Raw genomic sequence first — 21,941 nt, 5'->3', positions numbered from 1 at the left:
ACTGTGAGAAACACTAAGTCAAATGGAACCATGGCGTCAACATCTGAGGATAAAGAGCCAAATGAATGGAGAAGCTAACTACCACAGGCTCTCCTATCTCTTTGCAGCTAAAATACAGCACTTACGATCAGAATAATTCTGTAGGTAGCCCTCAGGGTTATTAAACCCTAATGTAGTAGTTTAAGGCACGGACTTCGGAGTTGGAGCTCTCCCATATACAATGTGTGCGATGTTGGGCAAATTACTTAACTCTTTTTGAACGTTATATTCGCATTTGTATAAAGGAAAAAAAAATGATGGTATTAATCTTACGAAGTTATTGTGAAGATTACATGAGGTAATATACTTATACACTTGGGTATGTACTTATATATACTAATATGCTTGAAGTAATATACTTATATAGTTGGTACACAGCAGGTGCCCCCTCAATGGTTATAACTGCTTTCACTCACGAGAAACGTCTTGTCATTGTAGTTGAAGTACGCCTTGACGTGATAGAAACCCATGCTTTCTACAACCCAAATTTACCTAAAAAAATCACTCGAATTTGAACTAAAATGTTATCTCAGTTGTAGACAGCAAAAAATAGGATACAGACATAAATCATATTTTCCCAAAGCGAGGCATACTGAAGCATACAAATGTACCATGTTTTTTATTTTTTTTATTTTATTTTTTTTAATATATGAAATTTATTGTCAAATTGGTTTCCATACAACACCCAGTGCTCATCCCAAAAGGTGCCCTCCTCAATACCCATCACCCACCCTCCCCTCCCTCCCACCCCCCATCAACCCTCAGTTTGTTCTCAGTTTTTAACAGTCTGTACCATGTTTTTTAAATAAGATGATCATTTCATTTCCAAAAACATGTCTCTCTTGATTCGAGGAAAGAGATTTCTTTGTTTAGAAAAACTATTAGCAATAACTATTTTCATGTAGCAAAACAGCCACTTTTAGGAATCATATCGATAGAAAGCACTGTGGGTTTTAGTTTTTCTAGGATTCTGTACTGCCACTTATCTTCTGACTTTATTCTCTGTGCTCAAGTTAAAAAATCATCAGAATCTGATGTAACGCAAAAACAGAATCGATGCTACCAAAGCAGTTCTGAAGACTTATGAAGAAATTACTTCTGTGAGAAAAAGGCGTTCTATTAAACTGATTTATAGCTCTCAGGATTGGACACTCTGCATAAAGGCTGCTTATATAATTTATAAGCCTAGCAAAGCTGCCCTCACTTCAGTCTTGCTCTGTTCTTGGCACCGCTATGGGAAGTGACACAAAACAGCAGTACCGAAAAGAAAGAATTAATTCATGATTTTTTGACATCGGAGAGACAAGAAACAAAAAATGAATGAGGTGGAAAGTACCTACACAGAGACATAAATTACAAAATATTTTAGACTTGAACTGAAATTAAGTTACTGCATAAGATATCCTGCAACTAAAATGTGGATGAAGATAGAAATTTATTTTTGCCTTTAAGGAGAGCTAGGTTGGAATGACTGGAGCACATATGAAATCGAATCAAAGTACAATTCTTAGGTAAAAGGAGCAAAGGGGAAACAAAACAATAGAAAATGCTTACTTGGGGGTAAGACTAACATTTGATTGCAATACATCATAGAAGGATTTTTTATATTGAAAATAGAACACGCATTAAAAAGTAATGTAAATAGTACAAGATTTTATTTGGAGCAATGGAAATTTTTGCAACTAGACAGAAGTGGTTGTTACACAACATTGTGCATGTACTAAATGCTACTGAATCACTCATTCGAATGTGAATTTCACCTCAATACATTTTAAGTTTATTTATTTTGAGAGAGAGAGAAAGAGAGACAGGAAGGGAGCAGGCAAGGGGCAGAGAGAAAGGGAGAGAGAGAATCCCAAGCAGGCTCCACACTGTCAGTGCAGAGCCCAACACAGGGCTTGAACTCACGAACTGTGAGATCATGACCTGAGCCGAGATCAAAAGTTGGATGCCTAACTGATTGAGCCACCCAGGCACCCCTCATCTCAGTACATTTGTTGAAAAGTAATGTAAGACTGAAGAATATAATTTTGGCGACCTCACTGAGATATCATGCCATAGGGCCTGGGCAGAAGCGGGGGCAGGGACATATATTCATGGTACCCAGCTGGTTCCAACAGTAAGAACCTCCAGGAAAGTACAAAGTAGGACGGTTCACTTCCTTTGTCCCTCACAGAATCCTGGCCCATCTTCTCTTCTCTTTTGGCCTTTCTTGTCAACTTTTTGACATCTTGTCCAGCCCTGTTTATCCTCCAAAGCCCTAACTTACCCCCAGTCATTAATTTGCCCTTCCCACTTCTTTCCACTTAAAACTAATTCATGATAAAGAAGAAGTGTTTTGTTAGCTTAATCATATAAAATATTAGGACTTTTGAAAGAACTCAGTTGACTGAAATAGTTATTTAAGTGGTTTGTTATCAACTGATGTGTTACTTTTGAATGGCAGGCTGGTGGTTACGATAGCACATTTTTACTGCACAAGCTTAGGTAACACTATGTGCCAGGCACTGCGCAAATACTAGTTAAATACTAATCTACTTAGTTCCTCCCCACCCAGTTCTCTTCTTCAATCTTTGTCTCTTTCCTTCAAACCTGTCTCTCCACACTCCAGGAACCTAAGACGTGCCTGAAGAAGAGGGATCAGACACATTTGAAACTTGTTTCTTAAATGTTTACAATCTCGGGCCTAAACAAGCAGCACACTTAGGAAATAGTAATTCTTCTGTCTGCCTAGTATTATTGTGTTCTAGGCAAAAGAGCCTTCAGAAAAGTAGCAGGTAGTCAATATTTGAAGTAAACTTATAAAGCCCTTATAGAGCTTTGAACTTTTTTTTTTTAATTGTGGTTAAATACACATAACCTCTGCCATCTTAATAACCTTTAACTTTTGGCCACCTTAATGATTTTTAATTTTTCAGTAGTGTTAAGTACATTCACATTGTTAAGCAACCAATCTCTAGAACTTTTTATCTTGCAAAAGTGAAACTTTATACCCATTAAACACCAACTCCCTGTTATAAATGTGCTTGACAGGACAAAATCATAACAAAATGGTACCCCCAAGTAGGCTATATTAGTGTCATCTTAAATGCGTTAAGTAGAGTGGGGTTTGCGGTGTTAATTTCCATTTGCCATATCCAGCCGGCTGGAAACTTTGCAAGACCTCCAGATCTTTGCAAGATCTACCAGTTTCACAAATTAGATTTGCTTTGTTGCAGATAATTTACCCAACAAGAGGCCTTCTTTGTACATCAGGTCTTTCATCAAATGTCCAAAATTTCCATTGAGGAGGTGGAGAAAGAAGTCTCAAGTGGAAATAGCACAGAGTGGCATGTTGGAAGGAAGGGTCAGTATGAGGCAAGGCAAAGGGTCCCAACAAATAGAAAAATAACATCATACGCATCATACTTTTGAGGTAAACAACCCAGCCCGTGAAAATCAGTAAGTTACTCTACCTTGATACTCTATTGCTGTGACTACTTGATGGCCTTTTGGGGCAGACGATCCATAGGCCTTATGATCTGAAAGATTAAAACAGGTAAGACAATTAAAACAGCACCAAAGGCCACTTGCGACTATCTGAATGGAATGGAACAATAAGGAAAAATGGCCTAAAGTTTGATGACTGCTTCACCCATTCGTAACACATAGGTGTTAAAGTATCAAAATAAGAAAAACGAAGCCAAACCGTGTATGTCTCTTCCATTTTTTTGTACTGTGCTTTTCTGCTTTTCTTTCACAAAGCCAAACCCATGAATCTATTAGGGCTCCATGACAGACAACACAATCTCTTAACAAAGCCTGATTGTTAAACAGGTGTTTTTGCCCTTAATTTAGCTTAGCATGCAATATACTTACTGCCTAAGATAGTGTCCCTTTAAGATAAAAGCTAATTGTTTAAGGGTTTAAGTTGCTTTACAAACTTGTCCCTTGATTATACCTATATTATATAGAAATAGGTCATTTAACGTATTTTGTACTATGAAACATATATATAATATATACTGCATATAAATTTTATATACACAATTTTGATGAAAAATGCAAGCAGAATATCTTTATTTTTTCCCCAAACATTTCAATGTTTTTCCACGATTGGTCTATAGGATTGAAATGACTGACCAGTTATGGTGGCTCATGTGATCTAATAATAATAATAATAATAATAATAATATGATGATGATGATGATGATGGTGTATCATCACTTTCATAAACCTACACAGAAATTTTCATTTTAAAAAGAGCTTTTACTTTTTTTTTATTTGATACAATTCAACATTCAAAACGACTTGGTGTGGTAGGCATGATTAAGACTTCAACAACAAAGTAGTAGAACCAGGAATTAAAATTTTTTTTTAATGTTTATTTATTTTCAAGAGAGAGAGAGAGAGAGAGAGAGAGAGAGAGAGAGCATGCGCGCGCGCACGGGTGGGGGAAGGGCAGAGAGCGAGGGAGACAGAATCTGAAGCAGGCTCCAGGCTCTGAGCGGTCAGCACAAAACATGACGCGGGGCTCGAACCCACGAACCACGAGATCATGACCTGGGCTGCAGTCGTCTAACCGACTGAGCCACCCAGGCACCCCAAAACTTTTTTTTATATTTATTTTTGAGACAGAGAGAGAGAGGGAGAAAGAGAGAGAGAGAGAGAGAGAGAGAGCATGAGTGGGGGAGGGGCAGAGAGAGAGGGAGGCACAGAATCCGAACCAGGCTCCAGGCTCCGAGCTGTCAGCACAGAGCCCGATGCAGGGCTGGAACCCACAAACCGTGAGATCATGACCCGAGCTGAAGTTGGACGCTTAACCGACTGAGCCATCCAGGCGCCCCTAGAATTTCTTAACTATGAAATAATTTACTACATTTCTGCGAAGGAAGAAAAAATGTTTCCTAAAACATGCCATCTTTGATTTATCCATCTATATGTACATTGGCATGTAAATTAATCTTCCCTGTGTTCGGTTTCATCACTCCTAAGGAATACATGCTATTTTGGATAACTTTCTTTCTTTTTCTCTCTCTTAGAAGCCTGGACAGCAAATATAACTGTGAAATTAAAACTCTCAGAAACCTACAGCCCTCAAATGTCTAGCTCTCCTGTCTAACACTGTATAACTATTCAGGTTCTATATCTCTAAATTGCAAACATCTTTGTTAGGCAAGTCAGCAAAGGTGGTGTCTATGAGAAGAATGTAGAATTGAGCTGGTCCTTTTTATTGGCATTTGTAAATATATATATATATATATATATATATATATATATATATATACATATATACACACACACATATATATATACACAAATATATATATATATATACATATATACACACACACATATATATATACACAAATATATATATATATATACATATATACACACACACATATATATACACAAATATATATATATATATATATATATGCGTGTATATATATATTTTTTTTTTTTAAAGATTTTTATTTTTAAGTAAACTCTACACCCAACATAGGGCTTGAACTCACAACCCCAAGATCAAAAGTCACACACTCCATTGACTAAGCCAGCCAGGTGCCCCCACAGTTGTAAATATATTTATATACAGCAGACTTATGTGGCTCAGTCTTAGGCTTCAGGTCACCAAAGAATGATCTCATAATATCACTTTTGCTTGTATAGTAATAAAAAAAAAAATGAAGGGGTCCAAGCAATCTTTTTAAGTGTCTCCCTTTTCCCTTTTCCATATATGTCTGTCACATACCCAGAATATGTGCCATAGTCCTCTGAACCCCACTGTCACCCCTATTTGCCTTCCTTTTCCAGTTTCTCCTCTCCTTCCCCAACTTTGTTTTGTAGATTCCAAAGGGAGGATCCAGATCTCCAGAGATCATCGGGAGGGAAGACCCTAAGCTGGCCAAGCTCAAAGAGTCGGGATCTCATACGTTCCTGCTGCATGATCGCGGACTGTTTTTCCAGTGATTCTGATTCCAAACCATTTTTCTGTGACACTTTCAAAGCTCACTCGGAAAAAGCCTCTTTTCTCCGTTAGCAGTGGGTAAATTAGTGCCCTCAGAGAAGTTCTGATTGTGACAGGCATTTCTTGTGATTTTTGAACTATTTTAGTACCTTTTTTAGACAAAACAATGAAGATTTCTATTCCCTAGAAGCCAGTTGAGGGAGAAATCTGGGCAAAAGAGAAAAAGAAAATCTTTGTTCCCTCCACATCATCACATCTTTGAACTTTTCAAACACTGCACTGCCTACTGAGAAAGTTTATTTTCTTCAGCAGGCTTAGATCTGCTTTCATTTGAGGCGAATGTTAGTCTCATCTGAGATCGGAAGATTTAGCCCTGGGCTCAATTGTTTTCCCCTCTTCTCAATCCCAGTTTCCTATTTGCTAAAACATCCTTTGAGAAAGATTTCTTAAATTTTCAAAAATCGCTTGAAAAGTCCGATGGAAAAGTAGCAGCGGTGAACTTCAGAAACGTGATCAATTTCTTCAGAACTTGTATATGTATACATACGAATAGGAAAAAAAAGTGTCCCAGATACTAAGAAAGAGAGGATTGACTGAATGGGAAAAACGATGAAGGCCAAACAAATTATCAAGGGGATTAGTTTTAGTAAATTAATAAATAGATGCTACTTCTTGATACCTGAATCTTTATTTCTGCGATTTTAAGTGATGTCTTCTAGGTACCTTGCTTCCTCTGGTTCTATTTACTTCTAGGCTTGCTTTTATTTAAGTAAAAATATCAAAAATGTGTGGTCATCTATGATGAACTTATTTAAACAGAAAGCTGTGAATCTTAAAAGAAATCATTATAAGATTTCTGTCTTGTTTCAAGCCTTTCTGGTCTTGGAATTCAGTTGTGTTTTGTTTGTTGTTGGTGGTGGTGGTGTTTAACTTGAACCCGGTAACTTTATGAAAACAAACGTTGGGTTTTATACCAACATTTTACTAACAGACTTTAGGAAGAGTCTCTGTTGGCTGTTTTCTTGAACTGATTTTTATTTTTTCTTCACTTTTCCAGAATGAGTTTAAAAAGAAAACAAACAAAAAATTGTCCTGTAGGTCTGCTGGCTGAGGTCAACAATTGTTTTAAAGTTAGCTACAAAACATCTCTAATAGTTTTTGGATCTGTTCCAAAATCACTGGCAGAAGTTCATAAAATGAGGTTAAGAGAGAATTATTTCCATAATTGTTAACAACTCCAAGTCAAGTAATCCCTAACCAAATGAAACCTTTTATGTTTCTTTTCTCCCAACTCTAAAAATAAAATTTCTTACACTATCGCTCATCTAAAATACTCTTGTGTGACTAAGAATAATCTAGTATGATTAAGAATAAATATTTATATTTATGCCACAATTTAAAATTTTACTATAGAAGTATTTTTAAAGTAACACTTTGGGGGCGCCTGTGAGGCTCAGTTGGTTAAGCATCCAACTCTCCTCCATGGCTCAGGTCATGATCTCACAGTTCATGAGTTTGAACTTCAGGTGGGCTCCAAGCACAGAGCGTGCTTGGGATTCTCTCTCCCTCCCCTCATTCTCTCTCTCTCTCTCTCTCTCTCTCTCTCTCTCTCTCTCTCTCTCGCACACATAAATAAACTTAAGAAAAAAGAAAGTAACACTTTTAATTGGACATGGTTATGAAAAATTGATGTGTCACAGAGGTTTTTTTTTGCTTTAAGAGTACACTATAGAGAGTACCAAGCAAGTTCTTTAAAAACTGTGGATATTAGTTATTTCATAAGTTTTCAAAAATGAAAATAAAGTGTGGCTTTAACAGTCACTAATATACAATCATTGTGCTAATGAATATTGAAAAGATGCATGGGGCTAGTGGTAATAGATAAAATAATACCATCCAGTATTTATTATAGATTAGTGTATTTATAAGGTAGAAATAACCCAATGAAGTAGGAATTAGGAGTTAGATAATATACTTATCTATCTCACTATCGTGCAAGGGGGGAGAGGATGAGAGGATCAGGGAGAGGGGGAGAGGGAAGGGGAGGGAGAGAGAGACGCACACAAACAGACGTGTCCTAGTCTCTCTAACTGGACATTCTGGCCCTTCCCTTTGACGAGACCTTGACATCCTATATGCAGAGAAAGGGAAATCATGCCAAAGTATAAGGAAAAATAAAAGATGTGACTTTTGACTATGAATAAATTTTCCCCTTAAGAACCTAGCATCTAAATAAGATGCGACTCCACTGTGTTAATATCCTCATTTGACAGATGTGACGATTGAGAGAGGTCCTTGCTCAAGGTCACAATGTTAGAAAGCAGAGAAGCAAAGATGTGCAGTTTCTTCTAGTTAGTGTGGCTGCACAGACCTTTCCCCCTCCTCTCATTCTCAAATCAGCACAAGGCATTGTGAGAAAGTCATGTAAAACTGGATTCTGTGAGAAGCTCTGCAGATGGCTTCACATCCATTTTCTTCCCTTTTTTTTTTTTAAAGTTTATTTATTTTGAGAGAGAGTGTGAGCAGGGGAGGGGCAGAGAGAGGGAGGGAGAGAGAATCTCAAGCAGGCTCCGTGCTGTCAGCACAGAGCCCGACACAGGGTTCCATCTCACAAACCGTGAGATCATGATCTGAGCCGAAATTAAGAGTCAGACGCTTAACGGACGGAGCCAGCCAGCACCCCCACACTCATTTTCAATCTTTAGGGTTGTAAAGATATTGTTCTGAAATATAACAAATTGTCGTTTTAACAGAGCAAGTGTTAACAGGCAAATATTTATGATGAATGAATAATTTGAATAAACCTTGTATATTTATTATATACTCCACTAAAGTTTTATGCCCTCTCCTCGTTTCTGTTTTTTTAATCACTTGAGTATAAAAAGAATGATTGGTGCTTCAGAATTGAGTATATAGTTGTTTTCATATAAGTTATATGCTTTAGCATATTTAGGGAAACTTTCAGGGCATTCTGTTACCAAAACCACTGAATGATTAAATTTGGGGGGGGGGGGTGATATTAGATAGAGATGAAGTAAATTAACTTCCTACAGTAAAATAAATTCTCAAAAAATGTTTAAAATGTTCTTCAAGCCCATCTTGCAATGTTTAATGGTGGCCTGTGATATTGGAAAGCCATCAACTGGCTGAATTTCTCACTAGGTACTCCCCATTAGGACATGAAAGAAACCATTTTAGGATTCTGAGATCTTTCTTTAATATTCCCCAAGTGACAATCCCAGTCAAACACAGTATGTTCACCAATGGCATTAACCATAGATTTAAAAATTTTTTTAATGTTTTTTTTGAGAGGGAGAGAGACAGAGGAGAGGAGGGGTGGGGGCAGAGAGAGAAGGAGACACAGAATCGAAGGAGGCTCCAGGCTCTGAGCTGTCAGCACAGAGCTCGACGCAGGGCTTGAACTCACAGACGGCGAGATCATGACCTGGGCTGAAGTCAGGTGCTCAACCGACTGAGCCACCCAGGCGCCCGTAACCATAGATTTTAGATAGACGACAACAGTCAACTGAACTCCAGTAGGCTCTCAAGGTTAAGATGAAGAAATGCCAGGGTGCCTGGGTGGCTCAGTCAGTGAAGTGTCCGATTCCTGATTTCGGCTCAGGTCATGATCTCATGGTTTGCGGGATGGAGCCCCGCATGGGGCTCTACAGTGACATCACTGAGCCTGCTTGGGATTCCCTCTCTCTGCATCTCTCCCTCTCTCAAAATAAATAAATAAACATTAAAAAAAAAGATGGAGATGTTAATATGAGTCACATACTCAATGGAAGGTATGGATGTCGACCATTCTATGTTCTGATCGGTTCTCCCCAAGATTAAGGTGCCAGGAAGCCTACATCTTTGTAAAAGTAAGATAAATTGTTACTAAAGATGTCAGCTATCAAAATAGTCACATGGTGTAAAGGCAAAGAACATTAAAATGGGAGAGGTCAAGAAAATAAACCTGAGTGTCTCTCTTAATTGACTCATGTGATCAGGATTGTGTCTCAGGCACATCCTTTTGTTAGAGATGGTGCATCAAGCTTTGAGAGCTTGATGACATTTTAACTTAACATTATTCATTGCCCTTTGATCTGAAATTGTAGTCACTAACTCCTAACTTGCAGTATGGCTTTTCACGATTCAAAGTACAGAACTACCACCAATATCTGATAGTTATATTCCTAAGCAGAAATGGACAATACTAGTATAATTGTCAAATAAATAATTTTTGAGAGCAGGTATTGTAAATCATTTCTCCAGAGTTCGGATCAGCTCTGGGCAAAGAGAGCTAAAGCCACGTTTCTGAATCTGGGTTCTGCATCACCGAAGTGTGTGAGTCTGGGAATCCCTGCCCCAAATGTCCTAACAGCTGATACACACAGATCACTCAGTGGCTGACTGGGTCAGGGGACAGTGAGATGGTTATTCGGCGGTCATTTGACGTGTATAAAGCCACTTAAGCAACATATGCGAGCAGAACTATACCATCTACTAAGCTCTTTCCACCCTGACCCTACTTAGATGCTTGTTTTAAACTCGCTGGACCTCCAGAGTCTTACTTCTCCGCTTTACTGAATGAATTTGGGGAATCACTTTGATGCATCCAATGTTTTCATGTTTTGAAAGCACAACCATGCAGTAGTGAGTACGAATTAAGTTTTACAGGGATTAGCACAGAATGCCGAAAATATTCTCTAATATTTCTAACCTGTCAAGTTTATAGCCTGCAAATAAAGTTACCTTTGCGTTTCTTTTTTTATGTTTTTTAATTTAATTTTTTATTTTTCAAAATTTACATCCAAATTAGTTAGCATCTAGTGCAACAATGATTTCAGGAGTAGATTCCTTAGTGCCCCTTCCCCATTTAGCCCATCCCCTCTCCCACAACCCCTCCAGTAACCCTCAGTTTGTTCTCCATATTTATGAGTCTCTTCTGTTTTGTCCCCCTCCCTGTTTTTATATGATTTTTCTTTCCCTTCCCTTATGTTCATCTGTTTTGTCTCTTAAAGTCCTCATAAGAGTGAAGTCATATGATTTTTGTCTTTCTCTAATTTCACTTAGCAGAATACCTTCAAGTTCCATCCACGTAGTTGCAAATGGCAAGACTTCATTCTTTTTGATTGCCGAGTAATACTCCATTGTATATATAAACCACATCTTCTTTATCCATTCATCCATCGATGGACATTTGGGCTCTCTCCATACTTTGGCTATTGTTGATAGTGCTGCTATAAACATGGGGTGCGTGTGTCCCTTCGAAATAGGACACCTGTATCCCGTGGATAAATGCGTAGTAGTGCAATTGCTGGGTCGTAGGGTAGTCCTATTTTTAGTTTTTTGAGCAACCTCCACACTGTTTTCCAGAGTGGCTGCACCAGCTTGCATTCCCATACATTTCTTAAATGAAGACAGAGCACTGCTAATGTTGAAATCGTTCTCTGAGTTATGAGATTTACAAATAATGAATAAATGCATCAAGGGAGGCCAGACGTGAATTGAACAAGGCTTAAGCTTTGGGGCCCTCCCTCGCAATAGCACCTCCGAGGCCCTGGGTGGGAAGGCCTAGCAATGGGTGTACATTCTGTAAAACTTGCAAGGACAAGATTTTTTTTTTCTTGGTACAATTTTTCTTAGCGAGGGCTCTAATAATGCATCTTTGCACAGAATTATGGGCTTCTCCATATTGAGTTTACTTAGCTTTCTAGACTTGACTACCTATAATAAAGAAAGCGATCTCCAGAAATCATTGTCTGATAGTTCAACCTTTAAAGCACTAAGGATTTTATATGGTCAACAACTTAGTGCACCCCTGCCCTGTCCCTCTGTCTCAACTTTCATTTCTTAAAATATGGGGGTTGCATGAATCTTATTTTTCATCTCTTCTGCTGGATGATGATTCTTAAAAGCTTTAGCCCTTACAGGGCATACATATGCTATTAATTAAATTCTATTACCATAAACACTTGCAGAAGAGATTTGAAAACTAAGGGAAACCCTCCCAATTTTTATTGTTGCTTCATGTTTCCTTTCATTAGTCTTCAGGAAGCCAGAGGAACAAGAACCATTTATTCTGAAATGCAGAACATGGAAACAATGGTTTGGCATTGCTTAACTGTCATATTTTACCACTGTTAGGTAAGACTCCTCAGAATTAAGTACCCTGATTTCTCAGGTGCTTTACATCTTTACATCCAGGGCCTATAATCCCCCCCCCCTTTTTTTTTTAGGTAAAGACAGTTCTCTCACTCATTATTTTCATTTTGAAACTGGCTCTACACATCCAACAGTGAGCTAACACCAAAACATACCTTTTAAGGTCAGTCAACTAGACCAGTCAACTAGGAAATGGTTTAATGAAAGTTTGTGTCATGGATTGAATGTGTCCGTCCCCCCCCCCCACTCCCAAAATTAGTGCGTTGAAATCCTAACGCCCAATATGGTGGGATCAGGAAGCGGGGCTTTGGGGATGAGTAGGTCATGAGGACGAAGACTTCCCAACTGGGAATAGTGCCCTTATGAGAGAGACCCCAGAGATGCCCATCTCAGCCACGTGAGGACCCAACAGGAAGGTGGCAGTGTCTAACCAGGAAGCAGGCTCTCACCAGACACCGGATCTGCCACCACCTTGGTCATGGAATTTCTAGCCTCCAGAACCACGAGAAATAGAGGTTTGTTTCTGAGCCACCCGGTCTACGGTGTCTTCCCTCTTGCAGCCTGAACTAAGACAATCTGTCGACGTTCAAATCAGAGCTGCGTCCTGAGCTGCTCAGGACATGAGCAGGTACCATTCAAGATCCTATTTTTGAAACTTATTCAGATGAAGCAGTTAAAAATGGACAAAGGTATCTGTGCACAAATAGGGTGTAGAAGTCTAATTGCCGCAACAATATTCAGGTGAAACGGTTGTTTGATATCTTGTGTAGCGTGGGGATGACTGGATTTGTGACAGAATCAACCAGATAGTTTCAATGTAGAGGCAATCTTAGCACTTCATTTTTTGATGAGGTGCTATCAGAACTGACTTCTCATCCAATGGGATAAAGAGCGAAATACACCAGCGCCATTTTCAACAGCTTGGCTTTTTGACTAAACTGTTGATTATCTGAAATCAAACAAAGAGCAACATTCAAGCCCAGATGGCTGAGGAAAGGGTTGTCTGTTTAAAGGTGGCAGCCCAAGGCTTGATTACAGATGAGGACAGAATAAATCCTTGTCTTCAGGAAATCACAACTAACAGAGATAAAATGAGACCTAACTGGCTTTGAAACCCAGTGCTGTGAATTACTGGTCACACCGCCTTGGGCAAGCTACAGCCTTAACCTTGTAAACCTGTTTCCATTTTCGTAAAATGAAGCTAGTGGTGCCTTCCCTCATTGGTTATAAGATTAAATAAAGTATGTAATTGCTTAGCCCACCTCCTGGCACACAGTGGACGCTCTACACATGTTTGCTTCTTACCTCGCCCCTCTCACTTGACTGCTTTTTATCCAATGTGGCGATGCGAGTTCAGTGCATTACAAATGATTCCGAGGATTGCATGGATGGATTGCAAAAACAGTGAATGAATTGGTAGGGTTATATTTTTTCTTCCTTTTTAAATGATTAGCATGATGTCCTCATTGCAGTGGCCCCTCAGAGTGGTGGGAAGTCCTGTGTTTAAATTCTACCTCCTCTTTATGCTTGCTGTGACATATTTGGGACAGCTATAGCCTCTTTGGGCTGCAAAACATGACGCATGACTTATGATGATGAAACCTTCCCTAACTACTTTCACTGACACAAGTCACCACACCCTTCACCTTGGTAACACCTTCTACTCTTAGCATCCAGGACAACACGCCTCCCTGCTTTTCCTTCTCACAAGTCTTATTCTTGGTCCTCTCCTCTTCTCTATGCTTCTTCATTAATACTGTGATCCAGACTCATGGCATCAAAACACCCCCAGATCCTAACAATTCCCAAGTATATGTGTCCAGTCTGGATCTCTGCTGAACTCTGGACTTGGATTCAAATGCCTATTTATCTTTGCCACTGGAAGGCTTAACAGCCATTTCAAACACTATGTCCAACCCTCATCTTTCTCTCTAAACCTACCTCACTTATCTCACCTCAGATGATGGCAACTCTATTATTCCAATTGCTCTGGCCAAAAAGTTTGCACTTGTCCTTAATGAGTCCCGTTGCTATAGCCCATGTCCAATTCACCAGCAAATCCTATTAGCTCTACCTTCAACATGCATCCAGAGCTATTTCTTACTACCGCCACTCCTACCACCTGCTCTGAGCACCATACTCTCTGCCTGGACCACTGCAACAGACTCCTGACTGGTCTTCTACTCTATCCTGGCCCTCTCAGATCTAATGTCAGCACATCCACTAGAGTGAGCTGTTAAAATGCTAAGTCGGATCACGGCACTCTTGCTCAAAACCTTGGACCAGTTCTCCATTTTCCCCAGACTAATGGTAGAAGCCCTTACACTGGCCTGGAAACCCTACACAGTCTGGTCTCACTTCCTTTCAACCTCCTCTCCTCAATTCTTCCCTCCCTCTGGCCTCCCGGTTCATCCTCAAAACAGGCCAGGTTTAGGCTGCTCCCTCTGCCCCAAAGGCTCTTCCTTCAGATGTCGACTGTGTTCAAAGGACACCTCCTTATTGAAGGCTACTCTGGGCATCCTATTCAATATTGCAACCCCACCTTTATCTGGCCTTTTTCCTTCCAAACTTCCTGATTTCCTTTATCCTGCTTTGATGTTTCTTTTTCCCATCGTACCTATCACCTTCTAACATACTATATAATGTACTGAGGCACTGAAGGCAGGGACCTTTATTTTCCTACCTGTATCCCAAGGGTCAAGAAGTGTTTGATATGTAGTAAACACTAAGTAAATATTTGCCAAATGAATGGAAACAAAGTTAATTTATGGGGGGAATGAAAATGGAATATAAAGAGCTATGCTTAATTTTTTTAATTAAGAGATGTGCTGCACAAGATTGATCTGTGAAAGATTTTGAAGCAGCTAATTGTGAAATTAAAAACACTTTATCACAATGGAATAATTTTCACATTATGCTGCAGCAAAAAATAATGCTGTAATGGTAGTAGTATATAATAGGTAGTATATAGGAATAGTTACCTAAAGTGTGATTTTAAAAGGCACAAATCACCGTTTTTGTTTTTAGAAATATGTTTTAAAAATGTATAATTTAGTAAAAAAAAATTCTAATTTTAATAACACAAGATGAGAAGTTTTAGTTTTTTAATTTTTTTTTAAATTTTTTTTTCAACGTTTTTTATTTATTTTTGGGACAGAGAGAGACAGAGCATGAACGGGGGAGGGGCAGAGAGAGAGGGAGACACAGAATCGGAAACAGGCTCCAGGCTCCGAGCCATCAGCCCAGAGCCTGACGCGGGGCTCGAACTCACGGACCGCGAGATCGTGACCTGGCTGAAGTCGGACGCTTAACCGACTGCGCCACCCAGGCGCCCCTAGTTTTTTAATTTTTAAAAAAATGTTTATTTATTTTTGGGAGAGCAAGAGACCACGTGAGCAGGGGAGGGGCAGAGAGAGACAGACACACACACACACACACACACACACACACACAGAGAATCCACTGGTTCCAGGCTCTGATCTGTCAGCACAGAGCCTGACGTGGGGCTCAAACTCATGAACTACAAGATCATGACCTGAGCTGAAGTCGGACACTTAACAGACCTGGGTGCCCTGAGAAGTTTTATTTTTTAAAGTAAAATTATTTGCTTTAAAACTTTTGACATATAATTTAAAATAACATTGTGATGGTTAATTTTGTGTTAATTTGGACGGGCCAGAATGTCCAGATATGTGGTCAGAGATTATTCTAGATGTTTCTGTGAAGGATGAAATTAACACTTCAATGGAGAGTTTTCGAGTCAAGCAGCTTGCCCTTCATAATGTGGGTGGGCTTCATCCAATGAGTTGGACTGACCTCCCCTGAGCAAGAGGACAGCCGGCAGACAGCCACTGGACTTGGCTCTTCCAAGTGGCTCTTCCAGTGTTAGCTCTTCCTAAGTCTCCAGCCTGCTGGCCACTCTGCAGATTTTAGACTTGTTGGTGGCCTCCTTAATCGCACAAGTCAAGTCCTCAAAATAAATCTTTTTATTTATATACACATCCTCTTGGTTCTGTTTCTCTGAAGAACTCTAATACCAGAATCATAATGAATTACAGTGATATATTAATTTGGGGGTGTCTACTTTAATACAAGTGTGCTTTGTATCTTAGCAGTTCTTTTCGGAGGTTCAGCAATGTACTGTAATATTTTAGAATGTTCCATAGTCATTTATGTTCCAAGAAGAGTGACCTAGAATAAACACCCTGCTCTGAGCCATGTCTATATCCTCAAGGACAATGAGTAGTCTTCCTTATCTTTTCACACAGCCTTCACTTGGAGAGGAGGTGGGCACAGGAGTGGAAGCTCAGCCTCCTCTCCATTAAAATTCTCTCCAATCTTCAAGGCCTCTCCTAAGTCTCACCACCTCTAGCAAGTTCTCCTGTCAGAGCTGTAGGTAACATCTTGACTACCCATGGAACTTTCCTTCCCCATCCACTAAGAGAAAGTTAAATAGCATTTATAATTTGTCATAGTGGATGGCTTTTGTGACACCGTTCTCTCCTGGTTCTCTTCTCTGACACCCCTTTCCTGTCTCCTCTCCCTCAGACTGGGCACTGACTTTTAGCATTTTGGAGAAGGATGAAGGTTCCATGGTCATGAAAGTTTGAGAAAATTCCATTAATGAGTTAAACAGGGGGGTACTTGGCTGGTTCAGTCAGTACAACATGCGATTCTTGATCTTGATCTTGATCTTGGTGAGTTCAAGCCCCATGTTGGGTGTAGAGATTACTTAAAAATAAAATCTTTTATTAGATTTTTTTTAAGTAGGTTCCACACTTGGTGGAGCCCCAACATGGGGCTTGAAATCACAATCCTGAGATCAAGACCTGAGCAAAGATCAAGAGTTGGATATTCAACCCACCGAGCCACCCAGGCACCCCATAAGTAAAATCTTAAAAAAATTAAAATTCTTCATTGTGGGAGATATTAGAGTCTTTACGCTAGGAAGCATTGTGACTCTCCAAGAGGAAGCGTAATTTAGAGCATGAGCACTGGAGTAGAATAAGAGAGAAAAAAGCCCAAGAAAAACTCCTATAAAAGAGAAGAGAATCAGAGAAACAAGAAAAACTGGGGCAGAATGATGTCATGGAAGTCAGGGATGGGCAGACTTTCAAGGAGGGAGAGTCAACAATGTTGGATGTTCCAGAGGGTCAAGTAAGGTTTTGACTGAAAGTAAGCTGTGAATTTAGAGACTAGTAAATCGTTGGCAATACAGTGATAGCGAGTTCAATGGCATGAGAAAGGAAGTCTGCAGTGGGCTGAACAGTCAGTAAAAAAACAGAGACCAATAGAGATCACCGATTCCAGAACTTTATTACAGAATCATGGTGAGTATTTTTCCCCACTGAAATTGTAGAAACTTGAACATGTGTGTAACCCATGATGAGAGAGCTGGCAATGAAAATAAGGTGAAGGTATATGAGGGAGGATGGAACAAAGGACCCAAGGAGACTCTCATGAGCAAAAGAAACTAGCTTTCAACAGGAGGGAGGGCTCTTTGGTTCAGGAGGGAAATTACGAAGGATGAGTAATGAATGTGCACAAGTTTGTAATTCATCTGCCTCACTCCTGCATGAGGTAGTTTCTTCTTCTTTTTTTTGTTACAAAAATTTTTTAATTTTATTTATTTTTGAGAGAGAGAGGGAGAGAGCACAGGTGTGCGCAAGCAAATGGGGGAGGGGCAGAAGGAGAGAGGGAGACACAGAATCCAAAGCAGGCTCCAGGCTCTGAGCTGTCAGCACAGAGCCCAATACAGGGCTCGAACTCACGAACCTCAGGAACCGCGAGATCATGGCTTGAACCGAAGTGAGACGCTTAACCAACTGAGCCACCCAGGCACCCCATGAGGTAGCTTCTTAAAATACAATCTGATCCTACCTAGCTTCCTTCAGCGGCTTCCCCTTGACTTCAGGATCAATGCCAAATTCCCTTAAATAGCCTTTCAGAACTGGCTTGTCTTTCCAGCCTCCCCCTCAATCGCTGACCCCCCCCCCGAACAAACCCCATGTTCAAGTCCCCCCATCTCCCATAGGGCTCCCACACTCCTTGAACACCACATTTGCAATGTCCATCCTCTCTTCCTGGAGTCCCCTCTCTCCAATACTCCTCTGACAAATGGTGAACTTCTGTGGATAACTCAATGTCCCACTCAAATGTCATGAAAGGTAAAGCCTTCCCCAGCCCCTTCGATCCTTCAGTGCATAGTCAGCCCTCCCTCTAACTGACACAGCACTTTTTATAAGCCTTTATTACTTTTTTATTACAAACTCTCTTTTACATATCAGTTTCTTCCATTGAATAGTGTTAGGAACATGATGATGTTAGGAACTGTTGACATGTTTGTATCTACATCATACAATAAGAGATAATTAAATGTCTGTTGTAAACAAAACTGAACGTGTCTTGTCTTCAAATGAGATGTACACACTTCTTTTTTTTACTGTATTTTATATATAGTATAACTATATTTATAAATAGCATAAAATATATTTTAAATATAGTATAGGGGCACCCGGCTGGCTCAGTTGGTGGAGCGTGTGACTCTTGATCTTGGGGTTTTGGGTTTGAGCCCCACCCTGGGTGTGTAGATTACTTAAAAATAAAATCTTAAAAAAAAATAATATATATATATATATATATATATATATATATACAGTATAAACAACATATTTTTGTAATTTAGCATACCACCTGGCATACTAGACCCATAAATATTAGTTGATTTAAAATATAGTATTAGGCTTTAGTTATATTTTAACAATTCTTTGATAATATTAAAGGTTTATAGCCTCTTTGCACAAAAATCTACAAGGAATTTTCACACTGCAGAAATCTAAACTACCCTCACCATGACTACATATAAAAGGAAAAAATGACAAACATTTTAGTGAAATGTGTGTGCTTGTACACATAGGTATTCTTCAGTGCATTCTGCAGAGTCATTTTAACATTTTTCTCCCATTTAACTTTTTTTCTCACATCAGCTAAGAATGAACCTTAGAAAGGGAAAAGCTAAAAATAGAATATATAATAAATTTCCTGTCTTCAACTGACACAAACTGAAGAATTTACTGTAGTAATGAAATACATGTAATTTGCATCCATTTATTTTAATTGGTTGGTTTTCAGCACTACCAGAAGCTCTTTTTCTAATAAATTTTTGATGCCCTTCACTATCCTGAAACAATTTATGGGTAATATAACATTTTATATGTTCATATATATATGTTGTGTGTGTATATATATATATATATATAGTTATATATATATAGTTATATATATATAGTTATACACACACATATATGCATACATCAAATTTGGAAAACTAAATATAATGTTCTTTTAATGTCAAAGAGAAATAAAAAGAAAATTTATAGTAAAATAATACATATTTCAACGATAAATGTTTGTACACAAATACACTAGAACGACACAATGATGAAGAATTCAGATATCAGCCTGTACTTATAATGTTACATTGGATTTAGGAGAAAAAAAACCAGAAGCCATTCCAAATGGTACAGGAAAATGAAGAAAAGGCTTACTGTGGACACTGGAATAGAAGCGTGTATATTTATTTATGTAAGAAGGTTGTGCAAAAAACAATTTTGTTTACAGCTAAATTAGTGTTAGTTATAGGCTCAGATGGTCATAAAGTCCTCACTTATAGGGACATTCAGTGAGACTTGGGAGAGAGTCCCTGCAGGGGGAGGCACACAAGGAAATTCTTTATTTTACCACATTGTCTGGCACACGGAGATTTATCAGCTCTGGTCCCTGCCCAGCAGATGTATAGCACCCAGCCACTCTTGTGACAAATAGGTCCCCCGGAACCCCCACAACACTCCCTGGGGCAGTGAGGCCCCTCCTGTTGGTAGCTCCCCCATTGAATTCCTTGGACACACTTTCAGCTAACAGAAACTTGGAAGCTTTGCATTACAAACTGAGTGTTCTCCACTGAGCTGAGGGAACGTGGCTTATAAAGTTAATTTTTTAAGGGCCTGCGATTTCCCGTGTCCCACTGGTGGTACTTGTTCACACAGGAAAATTACGAAGGAGGTTTTGAAGAGGACACGGGATTTACTGAGGCCTTTTGGGTACAGTTTGGTGGCTTTTCAATGCTGTTATTTTCTATCCCACCTCTTGAGTTTCAATCACTCACTGCCAAATCTAAGCCCAATATAATTCTTCCTACTCACAATATGCTGGTTTCAAAGGATAGCATTTTTAGCTAAGACACATTTAACCAATTTTGATGATTTAACTGAGATAATTGATGTCTCTTAAGTCTTCTTATCTGTCAAGAATAGTAAGCCTAAAGATATTTCTTTCCTTTTTTTTAGGCATGCACTCCCACGCCCTTAAATGTTTTTAGAGCTCTCTGCCCCAAATCTTTAATAAAAATCTTTGACAAGCAAACACATCGTGTGATCATAACCCACTTTTCTTTACCTTCGAAGATGTAACACAGAGACTCATGTTAATTAAGCTGCAAGTGCCTGAAGCCTAATTAGGAATCCTGGACTCAACATTCTGAAAGAGTCCCACATATTTTCTGACTGATCCTGCTCCCATGGAAACTAAAGTTGGGAAGTAGTAAAAGCCAGAAGAAATTACAAAATGGTACCACAGAAATTAGCTAAAGGAGTTATTCTTCATTTCAAAATAAAGGGAAAAAAAAAATCCTTGTTTCCTATCATCAGGTAGCACATGGTAATTTAAAAGGCAATACATATAAGAAATTTAGGAAGGGCGTGATATATGAAAATATTTATTTTTGCTTATGACAACATTAATGTTTTTCTTTTAATATCAACTTTTAGAAAGCAAGCCAGAAAATTATGGGGACTTTTTCTATTTCCCTTGTAAATGATCTGTGTTGCCGTAGTGTGACTAAATTTGATAATAAATCCCTCAACGATATTGAATGATCTCATGTTTGAGTATTTTTTCCCATTTAGGTAAACAATATTTTTCAGATCATGAAATATGTATTACAGGCTTATGGCTTACCCTTCAGGTGAATATCGCTTTGAATTCAATTTGAGTTGCAAATGCAGAAGGCATTTGTATATGTTAAGAGACAACTAGGCTACAAATATACTAAATGTGAGAAAGCATTTTAATACCATATTATGATATTGAAGCCATTAACCATGGTCTAAATGGAGGACTCAAATTCTTTTCTTTTCTTTCTTTAATTTTTTTTTTAAATGTTTTTCTTTATTTTTGAGAGAGACAGAAACAGAATGCGAGTGGGTTAGGGGCAGAGAGAGAGGGAGGCACAGAATCCGAAGCAGGCTCCAGGCTCTGAGCTGTCAGTACAGAGCCCCACGCGGGGCTCGAACTCACGATCTGTGAGATCATGACCTGAGCAGAAGTCAGATGCTCAACCGACTGAGCCACCCAGGCACCCCTCGAATTATTTTCTTATTATGACAAAAAACATCAGCCATTTTTGCAGTGCCCCTGCAGGATACTGTATGCTGAGTCTAAATCTGTACATGGGAGAGGGCCCCCCTCTTTTGTCCTTGGGACTTTATAGTGCCAAAGTGAACACCAGAAAAGAGCGCCTTCAATGGCGCCTTCAAAGAGCGCCTTCAAAATCTCCTCAATCCTTTACCTTTCCTTAGACTTTCCAGTATCCTCATCCCCTACATGGAAAAACAAGGGATCTGGAGTCAGCAGTTCCAATTTCTTCAAGTTCTGCCTCTGTGTGTCCCTAAAAATATTCTGAGCCTCTGCTTCTCATTTATGAAGACTTGATAAAAAATAGTTCTAGGATAGCTCG

At 39.1% G+C, this 21,941-nt stretch overlaps 1 protein-coding gene across 3 annotated transcripts in view; it reads right to left on the bottom strand.

Moving 5' to 3' along the window:
- JAM2 (junctional adhesion molecule 2) overlaps positions 1–21,941 on the bottom strand; it is a 61,761-nt gene that overhangs the window by 23,611 nt on the left and 16,209 nt on the right. For all 3 annotated transcript variants that reach the window (XR_009262271.1, XM_058731793.1, XM_058731792.1), the window contains exon 2: positions 3,495–3,560. Coding sequence is in view for 2 of the 3 variants with exons in the window: in XM_058731793.1 (XP_058587776.1) it covers positions 3,495–3,560 (66 nt within the window). In the remaining variant the exon portion in view is untranslated. The remainder of the gene's footprint in view (positions 1–3,494; positions 3,561–21,941) is intronic.

The sequence above is a fragment of the Neofelis nebulosa genome, chromosome 5 (genome assembly GCF_028018385.1).
Source record: "Neofelis nebulosa isolate mNeoNeb1 chromosome 5, mNeoNeb1.pri, whole genome shotgun sequence".
NCBI lineage: Eukaryota > Metazoa > Chordata > Mammalia > Carnivora > Felidae > Neofelis > Neofelis nebulosa.
This window is presented reverse-complemented; position numbering and strand designations above follow the sequence as displayed.